This window comes from Lagopus muta, chromosome 13 (genome assembly GCF_023343835.1).
Source record: "Lagopus muta isolate bLagMut1 chromosome 13, bLagMut1 primary, whole genome shotgun sequence".
Classification (NCBI taxonomy): Eukaryota; Metazoa; Chordata; class Aves; order Galliformes; family Phasianidae; genus Lagopus; species Lagopus muta.
This window is the reverse complement of record NC_064445.1, coordinates 82,387-106,543: the sequence shown is the minus strand read 5'-3', so window position 1 is coordinate 106,543 and position 24,157 is coordinate 82,387. Positions and strand designations below refer to the sequence as shown.

The 24,157-nt window shown below is 40.8% G+C and overlaps 1 protein-coding gene across 2 annotated transcripts; it reads left to right on the top strand.

The window, feature by feature from the left end:
* Window positions 1-481: 481 nt before the first annotated feature.
* LAS1L (LAS1 like ribosome biogenesis factor) lies at window positions 482-24,145 on the top strand. 2 transcript variants are annotated; one of them, XM_048959171.1, is made up of 13 exons: window positions 493-2,831; window positions 3,471-3,596; window positions 3,783-3,852; window positions 5,515-5,596; window positions 6,782-6,979; window positions 8,510-8,556; window positions 9,906-10,015; window positions 12,478-12,563; window positions 13,497-13,712; window positions 14,740-14,875; window positions 15,451-15,827; window positions 16,403-16,544; window positions 23,760-24,145. In XM_048959171.1, the coding sequence occupies exons 1-13, from the start codon at window positions 2,428-2,430 to the stop codon at window positions 23,848-23,850; spliced, it is 2,085 nt and encodes a 694-aa protein (XP_048815128.1). In that variant the 5' UTR covers window positions 493-2,427; the 3' UTR covers window positions 23,851-24,145. The 2 variants fall into 2 exon arrangements, with proteins under 2 accessions (XP_048815129.1, XP_048815128.1); XM_048959172.1 differs by lacking the exon at window positions 13,497-13,712 and having other exon boundaries at window positions 482-2,831.
* The last annotated feature ends 12 nt before the right edge of the window (window positions 24,146-24,157 follow it).

The window sequence follows — 24,157 nt, the reverse complement described above, 5'->3', positions numbered from 1 at the left end:
AAACAGTATTTCTTTGGAGCTCTCTGGATCATAAGTGGTATGTCTGTTTATCCCTGCTGAGTCTCTAAGCGGTTAGCCAGGCCTCAAGCATAGCTAATAGAAATGAAGACAGAAAATGAACAGCTTACCTAAGGCTACAGTTGTCCCAGCTGATAAAAGTCATGGAATCTTAGCTGATGCAACAGTGTTCTTTCTCCTTCATCTGTACCCGCCCTCTCCTTCTGTCTCATTCCACAAGACCTAGATGAACAAATCAGGAAGGGAAAAGGTGAAGCAAATAATTTCATTTCTATCATCTTTCTCTCCATTCATACAACATCAGCAAAACCAGCAGCTTTGAATAAGGCCAAGAAATCTTCCAAATGGAAAAGCAAAAAGGCTGAGATAGTCACTCAGCAAAATCACCTGGATTATAGCATCTGTCTCAGAGCACCATGGCCGTGCTTGGTCTTTTTTGAAATTGTAGATCTTTGCTCAAAAACCTCAAAAGCAGATAGATAGGAACAGATTTAGAAAAAGAAACCAATACAGTCGGAGGCACTGACACTTTGCATCTGTGTTGCCACCATGTTTGCAATTGAAAGAAGTCAGTGGAAGGAACAGGCACTACGAAAAAATGACCATTTTAATTTTCTCAAATACCTATCTCTGGGTAGAGGTAGGATGACACAACCAATAGTAAAGCAGCCTAAATTCAGGATGTCCGGGACCTGAACCTAACAGCAGTGTCCCAGTTTTGACTACTAGGTGAGTTTCACAGAGGTCAGTGAAACCAGCTTCTCCACACTGCTGGAGTTGAATTAGCCCTCCATTTATTCAATACACTCAGGAGGTCTATGGCTTGTAAGCGTATCTGGTTCAAGGTGAAGAAACATAACAGAAGGTATTACACTTTGAAAACAATACAGTGAGAAATTGCTTCCTGTTTGTATTCAAAGTGATCCAGCTAACCTTGTGGCAATGGGCCAGGCACAAAACAGGACCATCTACCTTGGCAACAGATCCATCCTTTAGAAATTTCTCTTTGCTTTGTGGCACAGCTGAAGCACACTCTATGGATTAGAGCAGCCCTAAAGGCTTCTGAGTCTCCTACAAGACAGTCACAAGTTGCCTTCTTTTTCCCCCCACAAATGACAATTATTACTTAAATGGATTTGCCTTAACGTTGCAGCTGTAAATACTAGTGCCATGACAAATAAGAGCAGACACTAACTGATGTGACAGGAGGTACATTAGGACCCACACGGAGTTACTTTGCACAGAAATGCCCCATTCTGACATTCACAGTGAGCTTCCTGTGCAGAAATGACTCTGCAGTACACGCTCAGAGAGCACCCCCTTCTGGGGGCAGCACTGAAAGCTGATCTCTTCAAATGCAGAAAACATCTCCTACGGAACATCTACTGAAAGATGGATGCACACCAGAGGGGGTGGCTGAACACAGAGATAAGCACTGCAGACAATAAACACTGAAGCACTTCCTAAATTTGCAGCCAGTAACTTGTAAACCTCTCCATCAACCCCCCCTCCAACAGCATTTGACATAAATTCTCAACGTGGGATTATAGCCTATGATGAATACTACAGATCACCTCCTAAAATGGGGAAAGCAGCCCACCTCTCCATATATTATTACCTTAACCCTGAAAGAGTGAAAAGGTTTTTCAAAGATAAGCCAGATATTTAACTACCACTTAACTCCACAGTTGAAATGTCTTCTTATGCCTGGGCTATGAGGCAATGGTTATCAGTTGATTCATTTCTACCCCAAAAGTTCAATTTCTCTGGCTACACTTTGTTATTCTGCTTCAGCCAACAGCAAGATGCCAGCTGTGCCTCTTGTATTTCTCAAAATCCCAGATTTTCTTCTTCTAAGGCTGTCCTACAGGTATTTACAGGGCAGTGGAAATGTTTGGCCCTACAGTAGTTCATTACATAACTAACCATCTCAGCACTCCTATCAAAGAAGAACTTTGGCAGTCGGATCACAGCTGTAGATGTTTGAGGCATGCGATTCTGCAAGGCCACGCAGCTTAGTTCCTAAAAACGCATAAAGGATGCTACAGTATGTTGCACTGCTTTGTGCTTGCACAGATTTTCTGACTGCTCAGAATCACTGCATATCTGCAAGAACAGAGCAACATCTGCAGCCTGTACTCATTGTGCTTAATCCTGCACTCAGGGAAGTTACCAGGAGTTTTACACTGACTGCAGGGGAACTGAGGCAAGCCTCACTCAGGCAATGGGATTGTCCATGTAGCGGACAGGCAGTAATTCTTCACTGTGATGAGTGTGCAACCAAGTCGCAGCTTCCAGCCTTTTCTGATGGCGCCGAATGAGGTGCTGATGTAGTTCCTCAATTTTAGAAGTCATCCTCGTGCCAAGGCTTGTTTCTCCTCCGATCCCGGATGGAAGTCGGCTGCAGAAATGACGACTCTCGCGCTCACCACTTTCCTCCAAAAGGAAAGAAAGAAGGGCCAACGGAAAGCTTGGCGCGCACAGTCTCGAGCGCTGCCCAGCCCTCTCAGGTCCGTCAGCCCCAGCAGGACGCACCCACAGCCCCGCCTCGCCTCGCCCGGAAGCGCCGCCCGCAGGAGCGGAAGCTCAGCGCGGAGGACGGGCGGGAGCCGCGCCATGGCGGGCAGCGGTGGGGCGGCGTGGCGCTGCGGCCAGCGGTCCTTTTCCCCCAGCCGTAAGCGGCTGAAGCCGCTGCGAACTGTAGTGGCGTGGAGGGGAAGGGCGGAATGGGACCAGGTGATGGTGGGGCTGTATTGCGGAGACAGCCGGCTGCAGCAGGAGGCGCTGGATCGGGTGTCGGCCTGGAAGAGCCGGTACGGGCTGCGTTCCGGCGGAGAGCTGCTTTCTGTGAGCCTGAAGCCCACTGTGCCGGCTCTGCGCCTGGCTGGTCCCGGCTTCGTGTGCCGTCTCTGTAAGGGAGGCTGCGGTCGCGTGCACGTCGCAGGGGCTGCCTCCTGCAGGGCGCCTTCTTGCTGGAGCTTCCAGGCACGCATGGATCGTGCTGTGATATTCGGTCTGTAGGTGCCAGGGAAGGCAGAAGCCCTGCATGCCCTCCGCTTCGTAGACTTGTTTCCATTGAGACTGTACTGCTCTGAGTGCATCTCAGGACCCCACATCATCTCATTTGTGTTCACCCTATACCTCCATAAAGGAGTCCAGTCCAGTCACTGCAATTTCATGCTGTGAGAATATGTACCTGGTATATAAGAGGTTATTTAATGCATGTAGGAGTAGCGACATAAACACCACTGACAGTAAAGCATTCAGGAAGGAATCTTGCTGTCTTTCTATATGCATACCTTCAGGCTTCCTGGTGTTAAAAAACATGAAATGTATTACAAAAACAAACCCTTTTCTGGGAGGATGGGGACAGTGGTATAGTCTTATAAGACTGCTCTTTTTTGTTGTTGTTGTTGTTTTTTTTTTGTTTGTTTGTTTGTTTTCTTCTCTAGGTATGGCCCTAAAATGCCTCTTGCAGTAGATTGCACTGCTGAACTGATTCGTTGCAAAGTCCTAGATTCATCTGGCAAATTGAGATCACACGAGCTTATTCTCTCATATGGACTGGCTCTTGTAAGGTAGGACTCTGAAGGCCTTTATTCTGTAAGAAAAAGATTAGTACAAGTTACATTTTTCACTTGAGTAGTTTGACTTCAGATCTCTAGGTCTCTAGCTTTGTACAGTTTGTGGGGAATTTGTGTGATGGATTCTAAGTTTCTCTACTGCTCTTCATAAACATTATCTTTCCTATCACCTACATGCAGATTTGTCAACTTGATCACAGAAAGAAAACAGAAAATGGTCAGTGTTCCTCTGAGAAAACTAGCTATAGAGGTAAATATCTAAGGAAAGTTAATCAGTAACCCATGCATAGAGAAAGAATGTACATGTTTTGTATTAAGAATAGTAGATCATTTTTTTCTTAAAGATATAAAGTCTAGTTCATTCTAGCAGTAAAGAAGTAATACAATGAGAAAGTACAGCAAAAATAACAGCTATAAATGTAGATACAAAGGAAGGAAAAACCCACAACTACTCACCTTTAAAACAAAACACCCCACCTCAGGTAAACAAGGATATCTACTGAGATACCCTTACCTCCTCTGCCAACCCTTAAATGAGGGCTGGGAAAGAGTGGATCCTGGCTCCACCCCTTCTTGTTATTCAGGTACATTGCATACACCTGGGCTGGCCCTGCCTTCCCAGCACGTGCTCCATTACTGCTTTCAGATACGGCTTAGCATTTCTGCTATAAAAGCCTTAAAGAGAGTTGATGAACTTTGAAGTTTTATTGAAAGTCTCGATTTAGATGCAAATGATGCTACTCTACAGGTATGTTATTTGGTTTTATTATTACAGTAATAAAAAAGAGCTCTGTCTAAATTCAGTTGTTAAGAACCAAGGTTATATTAAAAGTGCTTGGTTGTATTTTTAGGTGGTTTATTTTTATCTTGCTAGTCTCAGTTGTTTTTGGTGGGTTTGTCTAGTTCAATACAAAGAAGAAAAGATTCTATATGTAATTGTAGTAGTAATTTGAGTCCTTTTAATGCTTGCTGTACTGACCATCATTTCTGAGTTGAAACAGAAAGCTTTGAATATGAAAAACAAATGGTATTTGAAACTTGCTGTAGATGTAACTTTGTTAGGTACTCCTGCATGGGAGTAAGTAACTGTGGATTTTTCATTTTTTTTTTTTTCTTCTTTTAAGGAAGATACTTCTACTCACCTTTTACCAGTGATCAGACTTACTGATAGGTGTCTTTAATAGTCAGGTAGCTATAAGTAAAAAATTAAATAGCATGGTTGTGTTTCATATACAAATACTGTCTAGCTTTTTTAATTAATTTAAATAAAAACTGACTTAGTATATGTAGTGGAAATACTAAGTTACAGTCTTAAACAATGATGGAGCACCTGGTGGGATGGTAGGAGCAACCCAGGGGAGCTCACATGTATGTGGTGTAGCTGAGTGACTGGAAGGGATGGAGCCAGGCTCCACCCCTTCTCTGATGTTATTTAAGAATTGGCCCTGGAGGTGAGGGCACTTCTTGCTGGAGATTCCTGCCCACCTGAGTCCTTTTGAAGTTAAGTAGCTCTCTTCCTTTATTTCTGTGGCTGCCCTATGTGGGTTCATTCTTATTTGCTGTAGCTGAAGACTTTACCACCCACGTGTTATTATCCTGTTACGGCATTATAGTATATTATACAGCTCTACACAGTACTTCTGTCTGGAGAGGCAGCTGTTTTTACAGGAAAAGTGGGAGAACTTAAATTGTAAAATCACATCTCTATGGTTTCTAGGTCAAAGGAGGGCGGAGAATCAGAGGAGGGATCTTTTCCCACTGTTGATGGGGGAAGCTGGGAAGTGCCATGCTGAGGTGGCTCAGAAGTGCTATTCCCACCCAATAAGAGGTTATCTGTGGCTTTGTGGGGCTGTATTTGGATTTAGCATGATTCCTTGCAGCTTTGTGGTGATGTCTGTGACTGCTCTTGCAGGTGGATATCCCTATCTGGATTGTGGACCTCCGTCATGAGCTGACTCATGGGAAGCTGCCCCGCTTGGCTCTGTGCCGCAAGGGTGAGTACTGCCTATGGGCATTATGGATAGGCCTTTCCAGTGATATCTAGTGATGTCTGTCACATGGTACCCTCACCAGCAGGCAGCTGGGGAGCTCTGAGGAGAACAACCATCTCTACTGAGACTCTGCCTAGCAGGCTGTGGGCTCAACCTGGAAGGGAGAATTGTAATGCGAAACAGCTAGGGGAGTGTACTTTGTGAGGGTAGCTGAAATATGCTTGGTGGAGAACGGGTAGGAAAACTAGAAAGGAAATGTTGCTCTTCACTCTCCATTGTCTTCTGCTGCTGGCAGTGCTGAGGCAGAGTCCCAGTTCTTGGGAGATAGTCAGTGTTAGGCTTTCAGAAAGGACTGGAAGTCCTCTTCCTCATATGGAAAGGAATGATATGCCATTTGATGAAAATGGGAAGTGGGCTGGGCCACTGCAGATGTTATTCTACTTTGCTGGCTCCATGCAGAGGTGCATCACAGGGCAGGTATTCTGAGACACTTGGAAAAAAATACTGGAAATAGTAGTTTGCTGCTATTGTTTCTAACAGCACATGAAGTCCATGTCAGTGAAGGAGGTATATGCTTTTCCTAAGGGTTTGGATGTACATGAGACTGTTAAATGAATTTAGGGGAAATGCAGAATTGCAAGCAGTATTGCAAGCCTGAGTAAATTACCAGCTCATAGTGCTTGAAACAATTCCTGGGAATTTGGAGTTCAGCACTGAGGAGCCAGATTAATCATATTCAGCATTGTCTTTAAGTTGAGTTGACCAGTGAAATAGTGGTGGGATAAAAGAGTTGTTAGTTTTTTGTTCTATCTAATGTATGGTTACTGTAATATCTATACAAAAAAGTGACGTTGCTATAGATACTGTGTTGATCATTGAGATATTGAAGAATTGACTTATCTTCTCACCAAAACGTTGCTGTATGAACTTAGTTTCCACTTAAATTTGGCCTTGCTTGACTGAAGCAAGGTGTTGTAGGTGTTATGAGGATTTATGGGGCTTGAAGCTTTTTTTTTTAATTCATTCATATTTTTATTAACGGAGTTGTATGTGATTTCAGATTCATAACTTGTTAGCAGTATTTCTAATCGCAATGCAAGTTAGCAATGTGCCACCTGTATTTTTTTTTTTTTGAAAAAAAAAAAAGTAAATGTCACTGAGAAGGGAATGTTTTATATTCTCCTGTAGGCTGTGATGTTGTGCTGGACTGGCTACGAAAGACATATTGGAGCCGTCAGTTGGGCAATAATTTGTGTGAGGAAAGTGAAGAGGAGGATGAGGAAGAGGAACAGGAAGAGATGGAGGCAAACACAGAGTTGGGTAGTGACACATGGGAGATTCAAACCCCACAGCATGAGGTCTGTCAGAAACATAAGGAATTCCATGGTAGGTGTCCATGAAACAATGAAAAAATTTGGAAAAAAATTAAGTCTTTAACCTGTGCTGGCAGAGCATTTTAAAGTGTCATCTGAGTGAGTGAGGGCCCCTCACTGCAAGAAAGATATTGAGGCCCTGGAACGTGTTTAAAGAAGGGCAACAAAGCTGGTGAGGGGTCTGGAACACAGGCCATATGAGGAGAGGCTGAAGGAGCTGGGAATGTTCAGCCTGGAGAAGAGGAGGCTCAGGGGAGACCTCATTGCTCTCTATAACTTCCTGAAGGGAGGTTGTAGTGAGCTGGGGGTCGGCCTCTTCTCTCGTGTCATTAGTGATAGGACCAGGGGGAATGGTTTCAAGCTATGGCAGGGGAGATTCAGGCTGGACATGAGGAAGTATTACTTTTCAGAAAGGGTGGTCAGGCACTGGAATGGACTGCCCAGGGAAGTGGTGGAGTCACCGACCCTGGGGGTGTTCAAGGAAAGACTGGATGTTGTGTTGAGGGACATGGTTTAGTAGGAGCTATTGGGAATAGGTAAACGGTTGGACTGGGTGATCTTTTAGGTCTTTTCCAACCTTAGTGATTCTATGATTCTATGATCATCTAGGCCGTATAGTGGCTAAAGTTGTACCTTAGCTCATATTTTGGGATTACTGTTTGGGCCTTAGTAGATTTTAGGGCGATTTAAGTTCTATGACACTGAATAAGCAATGTTGTAATCAGTAGCAGCAGTTAAAATATGGTGGTTTAAGACTGAGTACTGTGAAAGATAGTTCTAGTGTTGTAACAGCCACAGTTTTGTTTGGATGAGATGCAAGCTTGTGGTGTTTTTTCTTCTCCCTGTCTACTCTAGGCAAGAAAAAGAACACTACCCCAAACTGCTGAGTAAGAGAAACACAATGTTATAGTAGACCTGCTGGTCTATAAGTTTAAAATAAATGGAATGGCAATGATCTATCAGTCTAACAGTTAAAATGCATCTGAAGTTTAATCGTGTGGTTGGCATCCTGATAGCAGGTGTCCGTGATACCTGACTGTTGATGTGTTTTGGAAGACAGTGCTAATTCAGGGATAGTCAGTGGTCCCAGAGATGGAGGAGGGACTTCATTGAGGTGGTGCAGGATTTTAATACATCAGACTATGGTAGGTTTGTGAGTAGCCGCAATCATGTCATGGTGGATTTGAAGTGACTTATGTTCCTACAGGCAGTTCATGTTCAGGCACATGGTTTTTTTCCTAGACTGATTTGTTCAAGGAATTTTTGAAGCTGACTGTGTTTATCTACTTCTCCTTGGCCACTGCTAATGATAAAATACTGAACTCCTAGACCAAAATTTGCAGTACTAGGAAGGTCTGGAAATTGTTGGGAGTTGGGTAGAAGTCTTCAGTATTTTCTGTCCCAGGATTTATGATTTCATTCCACTGATGTCTTCCTTGAGCATGCATTTGCAGAGCTAAACAGCTTACCTATGCTTGACAAAGCTCTGTATTGTTGACCCATTCCCTGTTTTAAGTGTGTGTATATGTATGTTTATTTCTAGAAAAAGTCAGAGATGTGTTGATATCCTACAAAAATGAGCAGTTTCAGGTAAGCATAGCCTGGTCTGCTTCTCCCTTTATTTGGATGGGAACGTGTTTTAGAGGTGCTCTTTCTCGCCTGCTTTTTGAATACCTCAGTATAGGATTCTAATGGGATCCTAGTGGTTGTTGATTATTCATCCCCTCTGTTTCAGTTTGATCTTCAAATATTCCGTGCTCAACTATGAGATCAGAATGGAGAGTATTATTGTAGTCAAACTGCTGCTGGATTCTTATTCCTTTTCCTTTATGTAACTTTTTTGTTGTGGTAGGCTCATGTTTTCCTTCATACATCTCACTTCAAAGACATTTAATAAAGTATATTTGTAATATAGCTTAGTTAGCAGCAAAATTATAAGTGTGTATTGGGCCTCTCCCTTATTCTTGACGAAGAAGGGGAAACTTCCTTTCTGTTACTGGGCAGGGAAACAAATGACTGCTTACACAAATTCAAAGGTATTTTGTTTTTAGGTTTTTAGGTAATTTTCTCAGGATGCTTCGTTTTATGGTTAATGTGAGGTAGCAGAGTAGAAGAGAGATGGTGTAGAAGGAGGAAACCTGTGTTTTGCTTTATTCTTGAAACTCCAAATTATAAAACTTTCTGCCATTCTTCTTTCTAGCTTTTTTCTTCACACTTCCCTAGCTCTAGGTAGGTTAGGGCATTTACAAGAAAAAACAGTTGCAATCAAAATTGTACTTAGAGGTATTTGATTTCAGCTTCTAACAAGTCAGTACTCTCAGGAGTGTTTAATGACTAAAGCTTTCTGAAGCAAATTCTAAGTGTGATCTATGGGCTTAGATAATGTCAGTTTCTCTCTATCCCATTTACTACTGTTAAGAAAACACAAGACCTGAAGGCAACACAAGTTACAACAAGCAGTATTAAGTTCCAAGCCCTTGCTTTAGTCTCTAATACATGTTAATTTATTAATTCAATCCAGATAAGCTGCTTTCTGTACTGCTATTGCCTTGTATTCATGGATGTGATATATTGCTTGTTTTTAGAGTGGATCTATATTCTAGTAAAATATTTGTTAAAGCCCTACCAGTTAACTGTTCTGACTGTGTGTGTGTGTGCTGTTCAACAGCCTTGTTTCTTGCCTTATTTTTTGTGGGTCCTTCCAACTGGAAGGAAGAGAAGAATGTGTAGTGAGCGAAGGTTGTAGTTAGGAGTTCCATATTAATTGTTTTCTCGAAGTGAAATGGAGGCAACAGTAAGATCCAAAAATAGGACTGTTTTGGAGGCCACAACTAAGGTGAATCCACCTCACTGAGCTGTTAAGGCATAGGAATGGGAGAGCTTTTGCAATTAGGGTCAGTGCAGGCTCTCGTTAATGCCTGGATTTTTCCTTTGCTCAGGTTATGCAGGCAGTCCAGTCTGTTTCAAAGTCTCGAGAACTGTGGTCTAATTCTTCTTCAGAAGTGGACTGGATTCTGGCTCAGATCAAAGACTTAATGCAGGAGAACAGGTATGTCTCTGAAAATTAACTGAGATGGAAGAGTGTGAAGCTGCACCTGCAGACCTTTCTCACTACCTGTTCACTGTGTTGTTCAGCTGTTCCTTAAGCAATTTGTTGATTGCCTCAAAGCCTTTGAGCACAAAGTTATTAATCTCTCATAATGAATGTTTCCTGTGCATGCGGGTCTTAAAGGCATGCGATGTGTTCTGTGTCTTTAGCTGTTCTGACCCTGAGGTGTGTCAGCATCTTCATCATTCAAAAGCTCTCCTAAGAGCCATATGTAGACTTCGATATCACAGTAACCTTCAGGATTTTTCAAAATTGCACAGCAGTATTTGCCTCTTCTATACTTTATAGTCTTCCCCCCACTATAGGGCCTCTGGGACCCAGGATGTTGACACTTTATTATTGCTGTATAAAATTGCGTGGAGTTTCTGTTCCACTCTGAGAAACACAATCAGTGTATCTTTAGAGGGGAGAGACAGTCAAGTTTAAATTTGAGCTGTAACTCGTAATGCTTTTAATGTGAACATGTATGTCATACAAGCTGCTGGTTAATTTAAGAAGCTATCAGGTGTTGTGCTAGAAGTTGTCACAGCTTGTGATAAATAGCTTCTCTGCTAATAAGGCTGGTTACTCACTTCTGAAGGATGCTCTCCAGCAAATAACAAATACTTCTGAGAGCGGTGTGCTGGGAGGAATCTGTGTTGGCCTGCTTGTGGTGTTATCTGGCCAGTCTGCAAGCAAGTTTGCTTTCCTGCAATTAGTTTTGCACCTCTGTAATGATTTAACAGGCTTGAATTTAGACCTGTCTTTAAGCTGCTTGAATCTACTCCAGTGGAATGTTGTTCTGTTCAGGGTGGTGTAACTAGAATTTGGCAGGCTTTTATGCATGACTGTTTGTACAAAAGCTTTAGTCTGGCAGATGCACAGAGCAGTTGAAAAGTAACATGCCAACCTCAACTCCACCTCTAGCTTGGAAAAAATCTGTGTGTGGTAATGTGTTGATGAATGGCTTCTGTTTATATCAGCAAAAAACACCTGCGTGTAGATCTTTTATTTGGGAAAACTGCTAGTGTGGCTGAGTAGTTAAAGTACTTCAGTGTTGGTTTTGCAGTGTGTATGCCTGTGTCCTTCCAAGCTGGTAATTCAGATCAAAGGATTTGATTTTTTCCTGTATTTCAGAAAGACCTACTTACCAAAATATCTTGGGATAGCTGTAAATTACAAATTTCCTATTGAAGTCCTCTGCTGCTGAAAGACTTGCACTGTACTTCTCAGAGTGGTAGCAGTTCAAATGACATATTGCATCTGAACAAAGCATTTAAGTGCTTCGTATAAGCTCGTATAGTGCATGTCATTACTGACAAATGCTAAATTCCAGTATGAGCAATTTGAGCTGCCTGAGCATGATGTACATTCAGGAAAATAAGTACACTCATATGGAGGGGGATATAAAAGCTGTTTGAAAGCCTCAAGCTGCTAGAGCAAACCATAAGATTTCTCTTGCTCCCATACTTCATCCTTGAGCGCCTGCTTAAGCTATTTTTATTCCAGCATCCAGGTGCAAGTTGTAAAGAACACAAGCTGATCTGTTTATAGTCAGTGGAAAGCTGTGCCTATGTTCAAGTTTTTTTGTAACCACGTACACGTTTTCTTTCAGACCTCAGAATGATTAAAAGCAGCTACCAGAAAGATTCTTATGTGTACCACTTCTGTTTGTTAGTAACAGCATATCAGCTGTACTGAAATTGAGACTCTCTCATATGAGATTCCACTGATACTTATACGGCAACATAAATACACTGGTGGTATGAGGGAGAGAATCAGAAAAAAAGACAAAGAACTTGAGTGTTGAGATAAACTATTTACTATTTACCTAGATAGTAAAAAAGAGGGGGGAAAAAGGATAGTAGTTATAGTAAAATATGTATACAAAATAATTGATGCACAAGGAATCGCTTACCACCCACCAACTGTTGCTCAGCTAGTCCTCGAGTAGCACAGGCTGCTTGACCAACTTCCCCCCTGTTTTCATATGTATAGTGTTTTATTTGCATGCTGTGGTATGGAATGGAGTATCCCTTTGATCATTTTAGGTCATCTGTCCTGGTTCTGTACCCTCCCAAATTTTGTGCCTCTTCAGCTCTCCTCATAGGTGCAACAGTACAAGAAGCTGAGTAATTGAAATGTCATTGGCTCTGTACAGCACTGCTCAACAGTAATTACAAACACTGGTGTGTTTTCAACATTGTTTTTCCTCTGGAGCCAAAATATCTCAGCTGAAACCAGGACATCCTTCCAAGTTTCACTGGGACATCGAACACAAAACCAGCAGGTTTTAGTGCTTTAAAACAAGCTACTTTACCACAGTTATATTTGGCTTATGAAGATGTTACAGAACTGGTGCAAGTGGTGTTTTGATATGTGAAGGACTAAATGGTATCAATTAGACTTTGTGACTGTTCTAGGGAGACAGTGGCTGAAGTTCTTCTCAGTGATGGCTTTCTCATTCCAACAGCAGATTGTCTGAAGATGTTAAATATAAAGTATGAAGGTGAGTGTTTTGGGAACCATGTGACTTGTGTAAAAAGCACATAGCCAATATTACAATCAGTTCTGTTCTTTTTCATCATTATATTGAGATCTGTAATTCTCTGCATAATTTTTTTTGTCTGTGACCTTAAACATCTTTGAGCTTTTCTGTAGACCCCTTTATGGACGTATCTAGCCATTTCTTTTACATAAATCTTTGTTATGGAAGCACATCTCTTCAGCACTGAATGCTGCTTGCTTCTCTGCCCATATCCAAAATAGTTACTTATTTAATCAGCTCTCTCTAGTTGCTTTTCTACACTGAAGCTATGAACCTGATAGATAGATAGATGTTTTTTTTTTGAGTCTCACTTAAGTGCATCATAGTTTCAAGCTGCTGTCCACTTGGATGGAGTTGCATGGGTTTCCTGCAAAAGAATTAAGGAGCAATGAAAATTAACCAATTGTTTATCTTCCTGAAAACATACCTCGACACCAGCCAGAATACTTCCCAAGAATGATCCCAAACTTCTGTGGCTATATTACACTAGCGAACTTCTAGGAGTTCCTTGATTCTGTGTTGGTTTTCTCTCTCTGCTTTCCCTTAGCAAGTTGTTCTGAGACACAATAGTTTTTCATTGTGTGAAATGGACTTAAGCTGGCAAGAAATCAGTAAAGCAGAGGTAGATGTTCCTGCACTTTGGCATTTTTTGCTGTTGTTGGACTATCCTTGTTTGTTGTTGGTTTGCTTACCTTAACTTACCTTAATTTACTAGTGAAAGAAAATAATAGCTGTGCATTCAATGATGATCCCAGAAAAAAAGAAGCAAAATAGTAATATCAGTGTAAACTACTTTATTTTGAGACAAAGTCACACCAACAGCTCATAAAAAAAAAAAAAAAAACAAAACAAAACAGTGATTTTTGGCTTCTCTTTTTTCACATATTATTGCAGCAAATAAAGAGGTATGGCAGTTCAAAATTCCTCAGACACTTTACTGCTTCTGGCAACCATTGCTGACAAGCATCCTTTCCCGAAGTTTTACACAGACCCTAATAGACAAAATGTTCATGAAGTTGAAGGAATGTTCTGACTCTTCAGAACTCCAGTCTCAATTCCTGATCAACTGGATTTCTGAGATGCTGACTAGCATTGCTAGAGTTAACAGTGGTGAGTATGTCTGGAATTTCAAAACAAAGTAGGCAGCTCTTCTGTGCCGTTGTAGGAATAAAGAGAGTGATATGAGTCCTTTAGACTGGAAGTGTAATAACATCATTATTACACTTTTCATATTGACCACTGTCATCACTGCATTTCTTATACTTTTTTTTTTTAACTTGCAGCGTAGTTCTGTCATGTTTAGCAATAGTTTGAAGTTATTATTTTTCTTGCAATATAGCTGTGGCTTCCTCAAGATGTGAAAATCCAGTCTCTCCTATGAAAGATCAGTCCATTGCACAGTAAGAGATAGCAGTACTGTACTAACACAGCTCTGTAGCTTGCCTGTGTGGGATATAGGGCAACAAAGCTGGTGCGGGGTCTGGAGCGCAGGCCTTATGAGAAGCTGCTGAAGGAGCTGGGATTGTTCAGTCTGGAGAAGAGGAGGTTCAGGGGAGATTTATTGTTCTCTGTAACTACCTGAAGGGTGATTGTAGTGAGCTGGGGGTTGGCTTCTTCTCTTGTGTAATTGGTGATAGGACCCGAGGGAATGGCTTCAAACTGCGCCGGGGAGACTTAAGCTGGATGTTAGGAAATAAATACTGCTTATCTGAAAGAGTGGTCAGGCACTGGAGTAGGCTGCCCAGGGAGGTGGTGGAGTCACCAACCCTGGAGGTGTTCAAGGAATGATTGGATTTTGTGTTGAGGGACATGGTTTAGTGAGAACTATTGGTGATGGGTGGATGGTTGGACTGGATGATCTTGTAGGTCTTTTCCAACTTTGGTGTTTCTGTGATTATGTGGGATGGAATATGCAGAACAACTCTTCCCCTCCATTGTTGCCACATTGTGAAGCTGATTTAGCTGTTAGTGTATTGGCAAGTCCCTTATAATGGTCTTGACATCCTTTGTCAGCATATCTGGTCTTGGTCTTTAATTAGAATGCCAGCTTGTTTGAGGATAAGAGCTCCAGTAAAAAGCCACAGGGATGATGTATGTGTTTTTATGAAGTTTGACAGCATTGTATTTCTCTTTGAAGGGAAGAAAAGACGTCGCTGTAACAAACGAGCACACATGAAGGAATTGTTCCTTCAAAAAGTTCCTTTGCAGTGGGTAAGACTGACGGATAACTGCTTGGAAGCTCCCTGCTGGGCAACCCCACACCTTCTTCAGCTGTAAGTTTGATTCTGTGATCTAGAAAAGGGACAGCAAACAGTGCTTTGTAAGAGCTTTGGACAGATCTCCAGTGTTATGATGAGTTATGGCTGTGTTCCTTTCCCTTCCTTTGCATCTAGCAGAATCATGGCAGATGTATGTGAAACCCCTCCTGTTGCTGCTCATCTCCCCTAGAGATTCTACAAAGAGATGGAGGACAAGTTAAAAGAATTTTGCCTTCAAAATGAAAGTGAAAATTGCCTTGAAAGATGATAAATAGCTTAGCTAGATGAAAAGTGGTAGCAGCAGAGAGGTGATTGCTTATGTGCATGGTATGGGTTTTAGTGTATGGCAGCTTTTTCACGTGAGAACAGCAAAGCGAAAATTCAGTTAAAAGTATCCTAAGTCCTTAATTTTAATCACAGAGTGTATTCCAGCATCCACTCTGTAGGAGTAATCAGATTTGCCTCTTAGTGGAGATAAGATTGAGCTGTCTTAGAGGAAACTTAAACTTGAAAGACTGCTCTGTTTGTAGACTTCTATCTGGAATCTTGTTTTGATTTTAAGACTTTTATATTGCTCCTTTCCTTTCTAGGATCCTCACAAGCATGAGACCTCGTTTGCCACGTTCTTCACGAAAGAATCTTCTCTATCTCACATCCATTTACACAGAAGAAGGTGGCCCTTTGTCCACTCCAGGCCTCTCTTCGGACTGCAGCAAACAGCCAGTTTATACTATAGAGAGCCTACAGTGGAGGGCTAGGCTAGAAAATCAGGTCAAAAATGAAGGGCAGACTATTGAGAAACAAGATGATGTACAAGAGAGAAATGATGGTGTAGAAGAGGTAGAGGAGGAGGAAGAAGAGATAACTGAAACAAATTGTTTGGAAGGACTTGCTCATTCTAATATCATGGTGGCTATTGCTGAGAAAAAAGCAGAGCTGCAAGGGTCTGCCTGGCAGATTGTTGCAGGTAAAAAGTGATTTCATAAGACTTAATATTCCAAATCCCTTGTTATTGCTTTATCCAGTCTATCTTTTATGTGCAAGTACCATCTCTCCCTAAAAGCTCTTAAACTACTGTGTTTTTTTTTTTTTTTTTTTTTTTTTTTTTTTTTTTTTTTCCGAAGGCACGTTGTTACTGCTTCTAAGTTGGTATGTGGAAATCAGTATGTCAGTTTCAAACAAAAGTATCTTTAAAGGAGAGAGGTAGATAGTATGGTTTGCTCTGGAATAATCTGAGGATTCTTTTAATGGACATTGCTTCACAGTTCTTTGGATAAGAAGTGCTGCAAAGAATGTGTGATATTACCTGACTCCAGATGTGTTCGTACTGTGTCATATGCTACAGTGACTTTCTTTGAAAGAGATAAGTTTATAAAGGAAACTAATTAGAACTGTAGTTCAGTTTTATTATTTTTTAGTACCTAAGAGTATTCATTTTTGCTGAGTTGTATGAAGCACTATTTTTGGATTTGAAGTGAGTCTTGCTTTTTAAAGTCTTTGATTAGCTTTGACTTCTGTTTTATGTACTGTATCTTTACTCAGATGAAGTGCAGTGGAAGGACTTTCCTCTTGGGAAACTCCCAGGTCAGACCGATGACCCTGATGGTCTCATGTTGGATAATTACTCCATGATGTCTCTGCTTGATCAGCCAGCGAAAGATGAGTGGAAGTCTTCTACTACAAAGTGAGTAGTGGTGTGGGCAAAACTCTGTCCCTTAACTATGAAATGTATTTATTTATCTATGCCTTTTACTACCATGTGTAAAATCAGGACTGGTTTTCAGACTGTTACTTCTGTAGTACTTTGACAAAAATACTCACCAATATTTCTAGTATCTACTGACTGCTCTTGTGTGCATCTTTCAAGTAATGTGTAAGGAAGGACCTTTGTAGTGCTGATGTAATGGCCTAGTAGTCTACTTACTGTAGGTATGTATACATAAGAGCAAAGAATGTTGCTATAAGGAGAACTGCCAGCTTTTGATGATTTCTGAAAGGTTCTTGTGCTTAGGTGAAATATGAATTTCAGCCTGACCTTGGCCTTTACCTTGGAGATGCTTGGAGAATACTCTTCCAGTAATCAGATCAGAAATGCTTCTAAGGCACACACCTCTTCTGTTCATGGGAGAGGCAGATTTTTGTTCACGTGTGCTGAAACACTTCTTTTGGGATCTACAAATGGATAGTTGGAAGGACATGTCCTGTTCTATCATTTTTTGGGTTTTTTTTCCCAGTTTCTTAGTCCTTGTCTTATAGGCATTGCTTAATAATTTGGTGCATATATGGAGAAACAGGTTGGTGACATTACAAAATTTGTGACAGAGTGGTTGGTGTAGTTTGTTTATATTTTTATGATTAGGAGATCATGCCTTTTTATTTTATAGTGCAAAGTAGTAGATTGCCCTGGAGGACATGAGACCTTTCTGTCTAGCTAAGGAGGGTGCAATTAGTATGGTGATGCTTTGCTAAGAGGCTTTTGCTGATGTTGCCATGGAACTAGCCACTGGTGAAACTGATTACACAAGCTGTTTTATAAACCTTGCTCTAGGGGGAAAAAAAAAAAAAGCCTGAGCCAGCACTAAGCATCTTGTGATAAAAAGTGAGGGTGTCATTCATTTTTTTTTTTTTACGTATGGTATTCTGTTCTCCATGCATTCCATAATAAGTAAAGCAGGAAGAGGGAAAGCTACATGCAGAACGCGGCAGACTTGAAGAAGAAATGACGTAAGAGCTGATTTGTGCTGCAGTGCAGTGCTTTGATTGTTACAGAAGCAGAATGAGCCTCTACTAATTGCTGCATTGCAGACTTGCACAAAGTGTGTTGCCTGGCCCATGTAACGTAACATTTTTTTAATTCTTACTGCAGAGAAACATAAAGCAATTTATAATTGTCTCGCTAATCTGAGAGTTCTACTGGTAGCAGCAAGACAAGCAAATCAAAAGTATGCTGTGAAGGTGTAAACCTGGACACTTAAAGTAGTAGAAGTCATACCAATTTCTTCTTGCTGTGGGCTCCTTTTATATTTTCTTGAAAATAGTCGTATGCATAGATTACTAGATTGCGGGAATACAAGAAAAACTGTTCAGAGCAGCAGCTGTGGAGCAAGATAAACATCATGAGAACCAAGGACACCTTTAGAAGAAGAAAGAACATCTGATGGCTCCTATTGGATAAGTGCCTGTGTGAAGGGTTGAAGAGTGTTTTGTAGAATGCTCTGTTAACGCGTATAAATAGAGTAGTACTTAACAATAAAGCAGGCTAACAGCTTTTAACCACACTGGTGTGCTGTTGCGTCTCCAGCGTGTCCTGAGAGTCCAGAGGCTTCCCCACACTAGATGCTGTTTCTTTGTACTTAAATATGAAACAAAATGGATGATGAAATGGCTACAGAGGAAAAGAACTTCATTGCTGAAATATAAGAAGGGGCATTTATCAAGTTCTGTTCTAAGCAATGTCTTAGGTGTTACTGCATGTGATTTTTTTTTTTTTTTTTTTTTTTTTTTCCTCCTCCCCTTAAGACCAAACAATTGGCTGACAGTAATCGGTGTGAATAAATGTACTTTGCTGCAGTGCTGAACATGATTTAAGCTGCTCGTAGGCATGAGCTGACTCTCAGTGGAAACCACTGAAGGTCATTAATGGTAGTTATTCACAGAACTTCACAGTAGAACTCCCCAATGGAAGAAAGAAGAGCCTTAATTTGTTCATTTAAAGATTTCCTTTAAAAACAGTAGAAATATAATGGCATTAGAAATATGCAATGACCTGGTTTAGAGTACTGTTGTTGTGTGTGGTTTTTTTTTGTTTGTTTTTTCCTAGAAATTGAATCTCAGCACAGTAATAGGGTTAAGTGACCACCCTTTTCAGAAAGGGTGGTCAGGCACTGGAATGGATGCCCAGGGAGGTGGTGGAGTCACCGAGCCTGGGGGTGTTCAAGGAAAGGCTGGATGTTGTGTTGAGGGACATGGTTTAATGGGAGCTATTGGGAATGGGTGAATGATTGGACTGGATGATCTTTTAGGTCTTTTCCAACAATGGTGATTCTATGATAAGTGCTTTGAAAAGCCTGGAATAAATTTGAATCATAAAAAAGAGTTCTCTAAGAGGAGGAGAGAGTGCATGAAGATGACATTTCCTGTCTTTAAGAAGAAGTGCATGCTAGTTTAGTTGCCAGTAAATTGTTTTAGCTGGGTCATTCTGAATTTTAAGGCTATTTAATGCTGGAATAATTTATCTAGATAACTTCTGGGGTCTCCATCTTTGGAGATATTCAGAACCCACTTGGATGTTGTCTTGAGGGAACGTGTTCTTGATGACCCAACCAGAGTGATTGCCTTTAGAAAGTCTTGAGGTTCCTTTCAACCTCAGTGATCCGATGAGAAGATCTGTGCCTGCTTTTCTTCTTGCTTTCTCAGTGGAAAGTGACAATAGGAAAAAACTGCCAATGCAGTTTCAGTAATAACATATGACCTGAGATGGCCCTGCATTTAACTATTTTTGTCCAAAAAAGTTTGAGGCATCTGTATAAACAGTTAACACTGTCTTTTGGAATGTTATTAGTTCCACTTATCAGTAGTATATTTGAGGACATTGAAGTTAACCACAAAGGGCATGGGATTAGGGAAGAAAAAAACTTTTTAGTGCCAATGTTTCGTTGTTTCTTACTGGTTTTGTGCTGTTTCCTCAGTCATTTAGTTCTGTCTACTTGGAGAGCAAACATGGAAGCATGTAAGTTGTGGGGATCACTATTTTCAGTAAGTGGGAGAGTTCACATATTTGTCAACTATCATGCTCTCCTTTCCCTCCTGTGGCTGACATTTTTCTGTACCTGACAGCAGACAAGTGGATCAAAAGCAGAAATGCTCTGTCAAAGTACCATTCTGTCTCTGATGTTGGCTGATCAGACTCTGCAACTGTGTAGATCTAGTGCTTTGAAATTATCTGTAAGGTGCTGGGAAAAAATGCCTGCAACGTCATCAGTAGGATGTGCACTTTCTAAAAGTCAGGGCCATCTATATCTTCGGCTCCACAGACTTGCAGCAAATCAAGGTAATGAAGTGCATTCGGAGTTTCCTAGAAAATTTGAAAAAAGGGTTTGAAAGAGGCACAAATCATGTAGCAGAAGCACAACTTTTTTTCTGCAGTCCTAACTCACCAAGTCCACAGATGAGAATGGAGCATTTTAGTAATCTTATGATGTGTTTAACCAATGCAACACCTATGTTACTTAACATCTGCTGAATTCTGCTTGCCCTTGTTTGAGGTTTGTACTTCTTACTGTGTAATTCCTATGAATCTGTGAAAATAGACTTCAGCTGGTGTTATCAGAAATCCAGGAAAGAAACTGTCTGAACTCCAATGTGGTGTTAGAAAGCGGCGTTCCTTTATTCCTCACCATGCCTACTGGGCAACTTGACAGGCAAGTGCACCCCCTCCGAGTTCAGGTTCTATGTTTGAGCAGCTCAGGCACAGCTATGCAGTTCATTGGTGTACATCTTCATTCTTTTTCAAGGGCTGGTAGATGTGCCAGTGTCCCTTTGGGTGCTCAGTGGTGTCTAGGGTGGCCATGTGCCCACCTACTTCTTCCCTTTTTTTCACCATCCACTTCATCACTGAAACCTTTAACCCTCTTCCATCCTCCTTCCCCACTTTGGAAGATTTCCATTGCTTATTAGGCCATAGTGAACCACTTTTTAAAAACAATGTCTGTGGAACTGGAAGAAAATGGCCTTGCATGTTTTGAGGCAAAAGATAAAAGTATTGTGACTCTGGTACTTCTCATGAGGCAAAATACAAAAGTATTCTATTATGTCCTCAGTGCAAAATTATTGAGGAAAAACAAGACTGTTCACCCACTGAAACTGACACGGAAAGTTTTAGAACTGTCAGTTGTGGATTTCTTTTGCTAAACTAATATATTGGTTCTTAAACTAATGCACTAATCCCTGTTGCTAAACAAATCAACCTATATCACTGGCAACTTCTCTTACCTTTTAAAGATGAACCCAATATTGAGAGACACTCAAAAGCCCTTCTCATGCATTTCACTTCTGTTTTTACTGTTGTTCTGGAGGTTCAGAAAATAGGAAAATGTGCCTTTCTTGAGATTAAAGAAACAGCCTCAGCATCCACAAAGCTTTTTTTCACAAGGTTGTCAGATATGTTGTGATTTGTTCTTACCCTGCTCCTCTTTGCTTGTTCTTTGTTGCAGTTTAGCCTCTGGTAGACTTGTGCAGTTTTTCTGGTTTGCCATCAGATCTTGCAAAAGACTGATACGAGGTGTCTGTGTAGTTTGTGTAGATAATGGAAGGGTGAGTGTTTGTACTGAGCAGATATGGGAGATTCTGCCAGGCTTTGCATCTGAATAGATAAGGTTTCAGGAGTCTTTGGATGAGATATGTATGTACCTCTGAGAAGACCTTTTTGTGCAAGGTGTGTGTGATAGGAGGACAGTATCCCTCACGCATTCAGTGCTGCTATTAAAGGATGCTTAACTTCTAACACTCCAGCTAGAGTCTTAGGTAGTTTCTAGATCGACCACTTTACAGAAATAAGACAAGCTTGCTGTTTCCAAAACAGAATAGCTTGAATCTTGAAAAAAAGCAAAGTAACTTTCAATCTATGTCAGTTCAGCCAAACCCAATGAATTTTGATGCTGTATTCCACTATTATCTGTCTTTGCAGATATATCCTTTGGAAAGAAAAAAATAGTGGTTGGAAGACAAGGTAGCATTGATTATGGAAAAAGCACTTCTCCCTTGAATCCCAAGAAATAAATTTGTTACCCTTCTTTGGCAATAGCCTAGTTTCATCATTCCTGAAAAGCAGTTGCTCTGCTGTGATAAGCTTGTTCTTGGTGCCTTTCATGCAGTACGTTTTAGAGGCAGAGATGATATCAGTGTCTGTCTCGAGTCTCTGTCCTAGGAATGACATAGGTGAAGTCAAGAGTAATGAGGAGTAGGAGTCACAAGGGAGCAAAAACTGTTCCGTTAGCAGGCTGAATGCTGGGTAGTTTCCAACAGCCAGACAACATCAGGTCATTCTTTCTGGGTGTGACATCTATGATGTTGCTGTGCTCGCTTTTTTTTACAAGGCCCTTGGCAGTGTTTCATTTGAGCAAGTGGTGTCCAGGAGGTGTTTTGACCCCAAAGGAGAAACTGTCTGTGCATCTCTGAGCGGCAGCTTCTGCTGTATTGCAGTTATTCCAGTACTGATCATTTGGAAAAGGCGTTGAGTTTTTTTACTGTAGAGCTTCAAATTATTTTATAAAACTCTCAAACAAGAGCTCAGTCTTGTTTGCAGAAATGTGATGTAATTTTGTGATTTGATTTTTGGTTTAACATGAAACACAAATTCCTGTGATGTTTTGATACTTTGGAAAAACTTGCAGGTCCTTCTTTCCTGGATGCAAAAGACTGTGTTCTTTCATGGTTTTTCTGGTGTTCAGATTTTGTGCTTAGGGTTACTGTAGGGTTGGTTACTGCAGCAACCTCTGAAGCTTTGAATAGCTGCTGTCATTCTCATGTGGATTTTTTTTTTTTTTTTGTGGTAAGCTCTTGTGCCCTTTTACTCCCAGTGTCTGTTCTACTTGATGGTAGGGACAGAGTGGCTGTTGGAAATGACTTTGTTTCCTGAGAGTGGAAACTGGGGACATGCAGTGGCTTCAGGGATTGAATCAAGAGGTTTTTACTGATTTTTTTTTTTTTTTTTTTTTTTTTTTTTTTTTTTTTTTTTTTTCAGAAATGGCATTAATCATTCAGTGCTCATGGGTGATGGCTGGATTTTTTTTTTTTGTCCTGAAGATGAAATGTGTAAGCGGGTAGATGAAAGGGGTCATATGTGCTGGAGAGTAAAGATGGGTGGAAAGGGGATGTAATCATATCCTGGAGGATGATTGGTTGTGGCAGGGGATGTAATCATATCCTGGAGGATGATTGGTTGTGGCAGGGGCAGCATGAGCTCTCCTTGAGCATATATGAAAAGCATGGAGAGGAGGAGCAGACTTTCCCTTTTTCCTTCTTCCTTGTCAGACATCAGGTTTGAAGTAGATCCTTTAAAAACACATTATTGTTAAATTTGAGCTTTCATTTTCTCCATTCTCGTAAAACAAAAATAATAAAACGAACCCTTATCTGATCCATATAACAACAAAGTCATGGTTTAAATTGCTGTGCGTAGAAAAGCTTTGGGTAGGGAATGGCTTACCTTTGTTCTTCACCTGCTGTTTGAATTTTGTTTAAGAATGCCTTGTCTGGGAATGCTGTGGAAAAATAATTGTTCCTTGGTGTGCTGGTGTTAGTGAGTCATTGGCATCCGTGAGACCAGTCCTATTTGGTAACTTCTGCAAGGAAGAGATTTCATGCCTGTTTAAGGATGAACCACTTTCTAAAACTGGAAATGACTTTGCATGCTGGGAGTGATACCAAACTATAACTTCCCTTAGGCTCTGTGAAGGCTCTGGTTTCTGTGACTTCTGTATTAAGCTGCAGGAATGGCTAATTTCTGTGAGGAAACATAAGAACATTATAACACTGGTAGTTCATGACAGGCTATTTTTATGTTGCCTACTTGCTGTGTTAGCATGTTTTCTCCTGATTGGCTGATATTCCTACCTAGCAAATGACAGTTCAGATGAAAATTGATGTGTGGTGGTTTCTGGAATCATGACTCCCTCACTTTAGTTAGCAAGTGGTGGTCTTTCCTTTGTTTTGTGCTTTGGTATGTGTGTTACCTTAGACTGTGCCTTCTCCTGAATGAGCTGCTTAAAAACTAAGATGTTCCAGTAGGTAAATGTTCAGAGCTAAAAAGGGAAAATTACATTTTTGTAAGTTAAACATGCATCAAAATTACTTAGCTGATATGAGCTCACTGCTTATTTGTTTTCTTTTTTTCTCACAGCTCTGCAGAATTGAATGTTCCTGTGACAGGAGGATTATTATGGACCCAGAATGACTTCCATAAAATAAAAAGTGGCCTTCAACTTTTCTAAGACAGAAAATTGCTCTGCAGCTTTCAATGTTGCATAAGATAAGTGACAGAGAGGAACTTGTGATGGTGGCAGGGAAGTAGCCACTCCAGGATTTTTTTCTATGAGGATTTATTACTTTTTACCATATAAAATCACAGTTTTGCAAGCATGTTGTTCTGCTTGTAGCTATTGTCTGCTTAACCACTGTCAAGAACTTATAGCTCTAGCTGATGCTTGTGAAATACAGTTATTATGTTTTGGAAACCCTTTGTTTAATTTTTTTCGTGGTTAATAAATATCACGAACTGAAGGCAAAGTTCTTTATGGA

Bases quoted from the DNA above. Each gene is read 5' to 3' on its own strand.
- LAS1L (XM_048959171.1), top strand. From the start codon at position 2,428: ATGACGACTCTCGCGCTCACCACTTTCCTCCAAAAGGAAAGAAAGAAG. The intron at 3,597-3,782 runs GTAGGACTCTGA...ACCTACATGCAG, and splicing joins TATGGACTGGCTCTTGTAAG to ATTTGTCAACTTGATCACAG. The intron at 16,545-23,759 runs GTGAGTAGTGGT...TTTTTCTCACAG, and splicing joins TGGAAGTCTTCTACTACAAA to CTCTGCAGAATTGAATGTTC.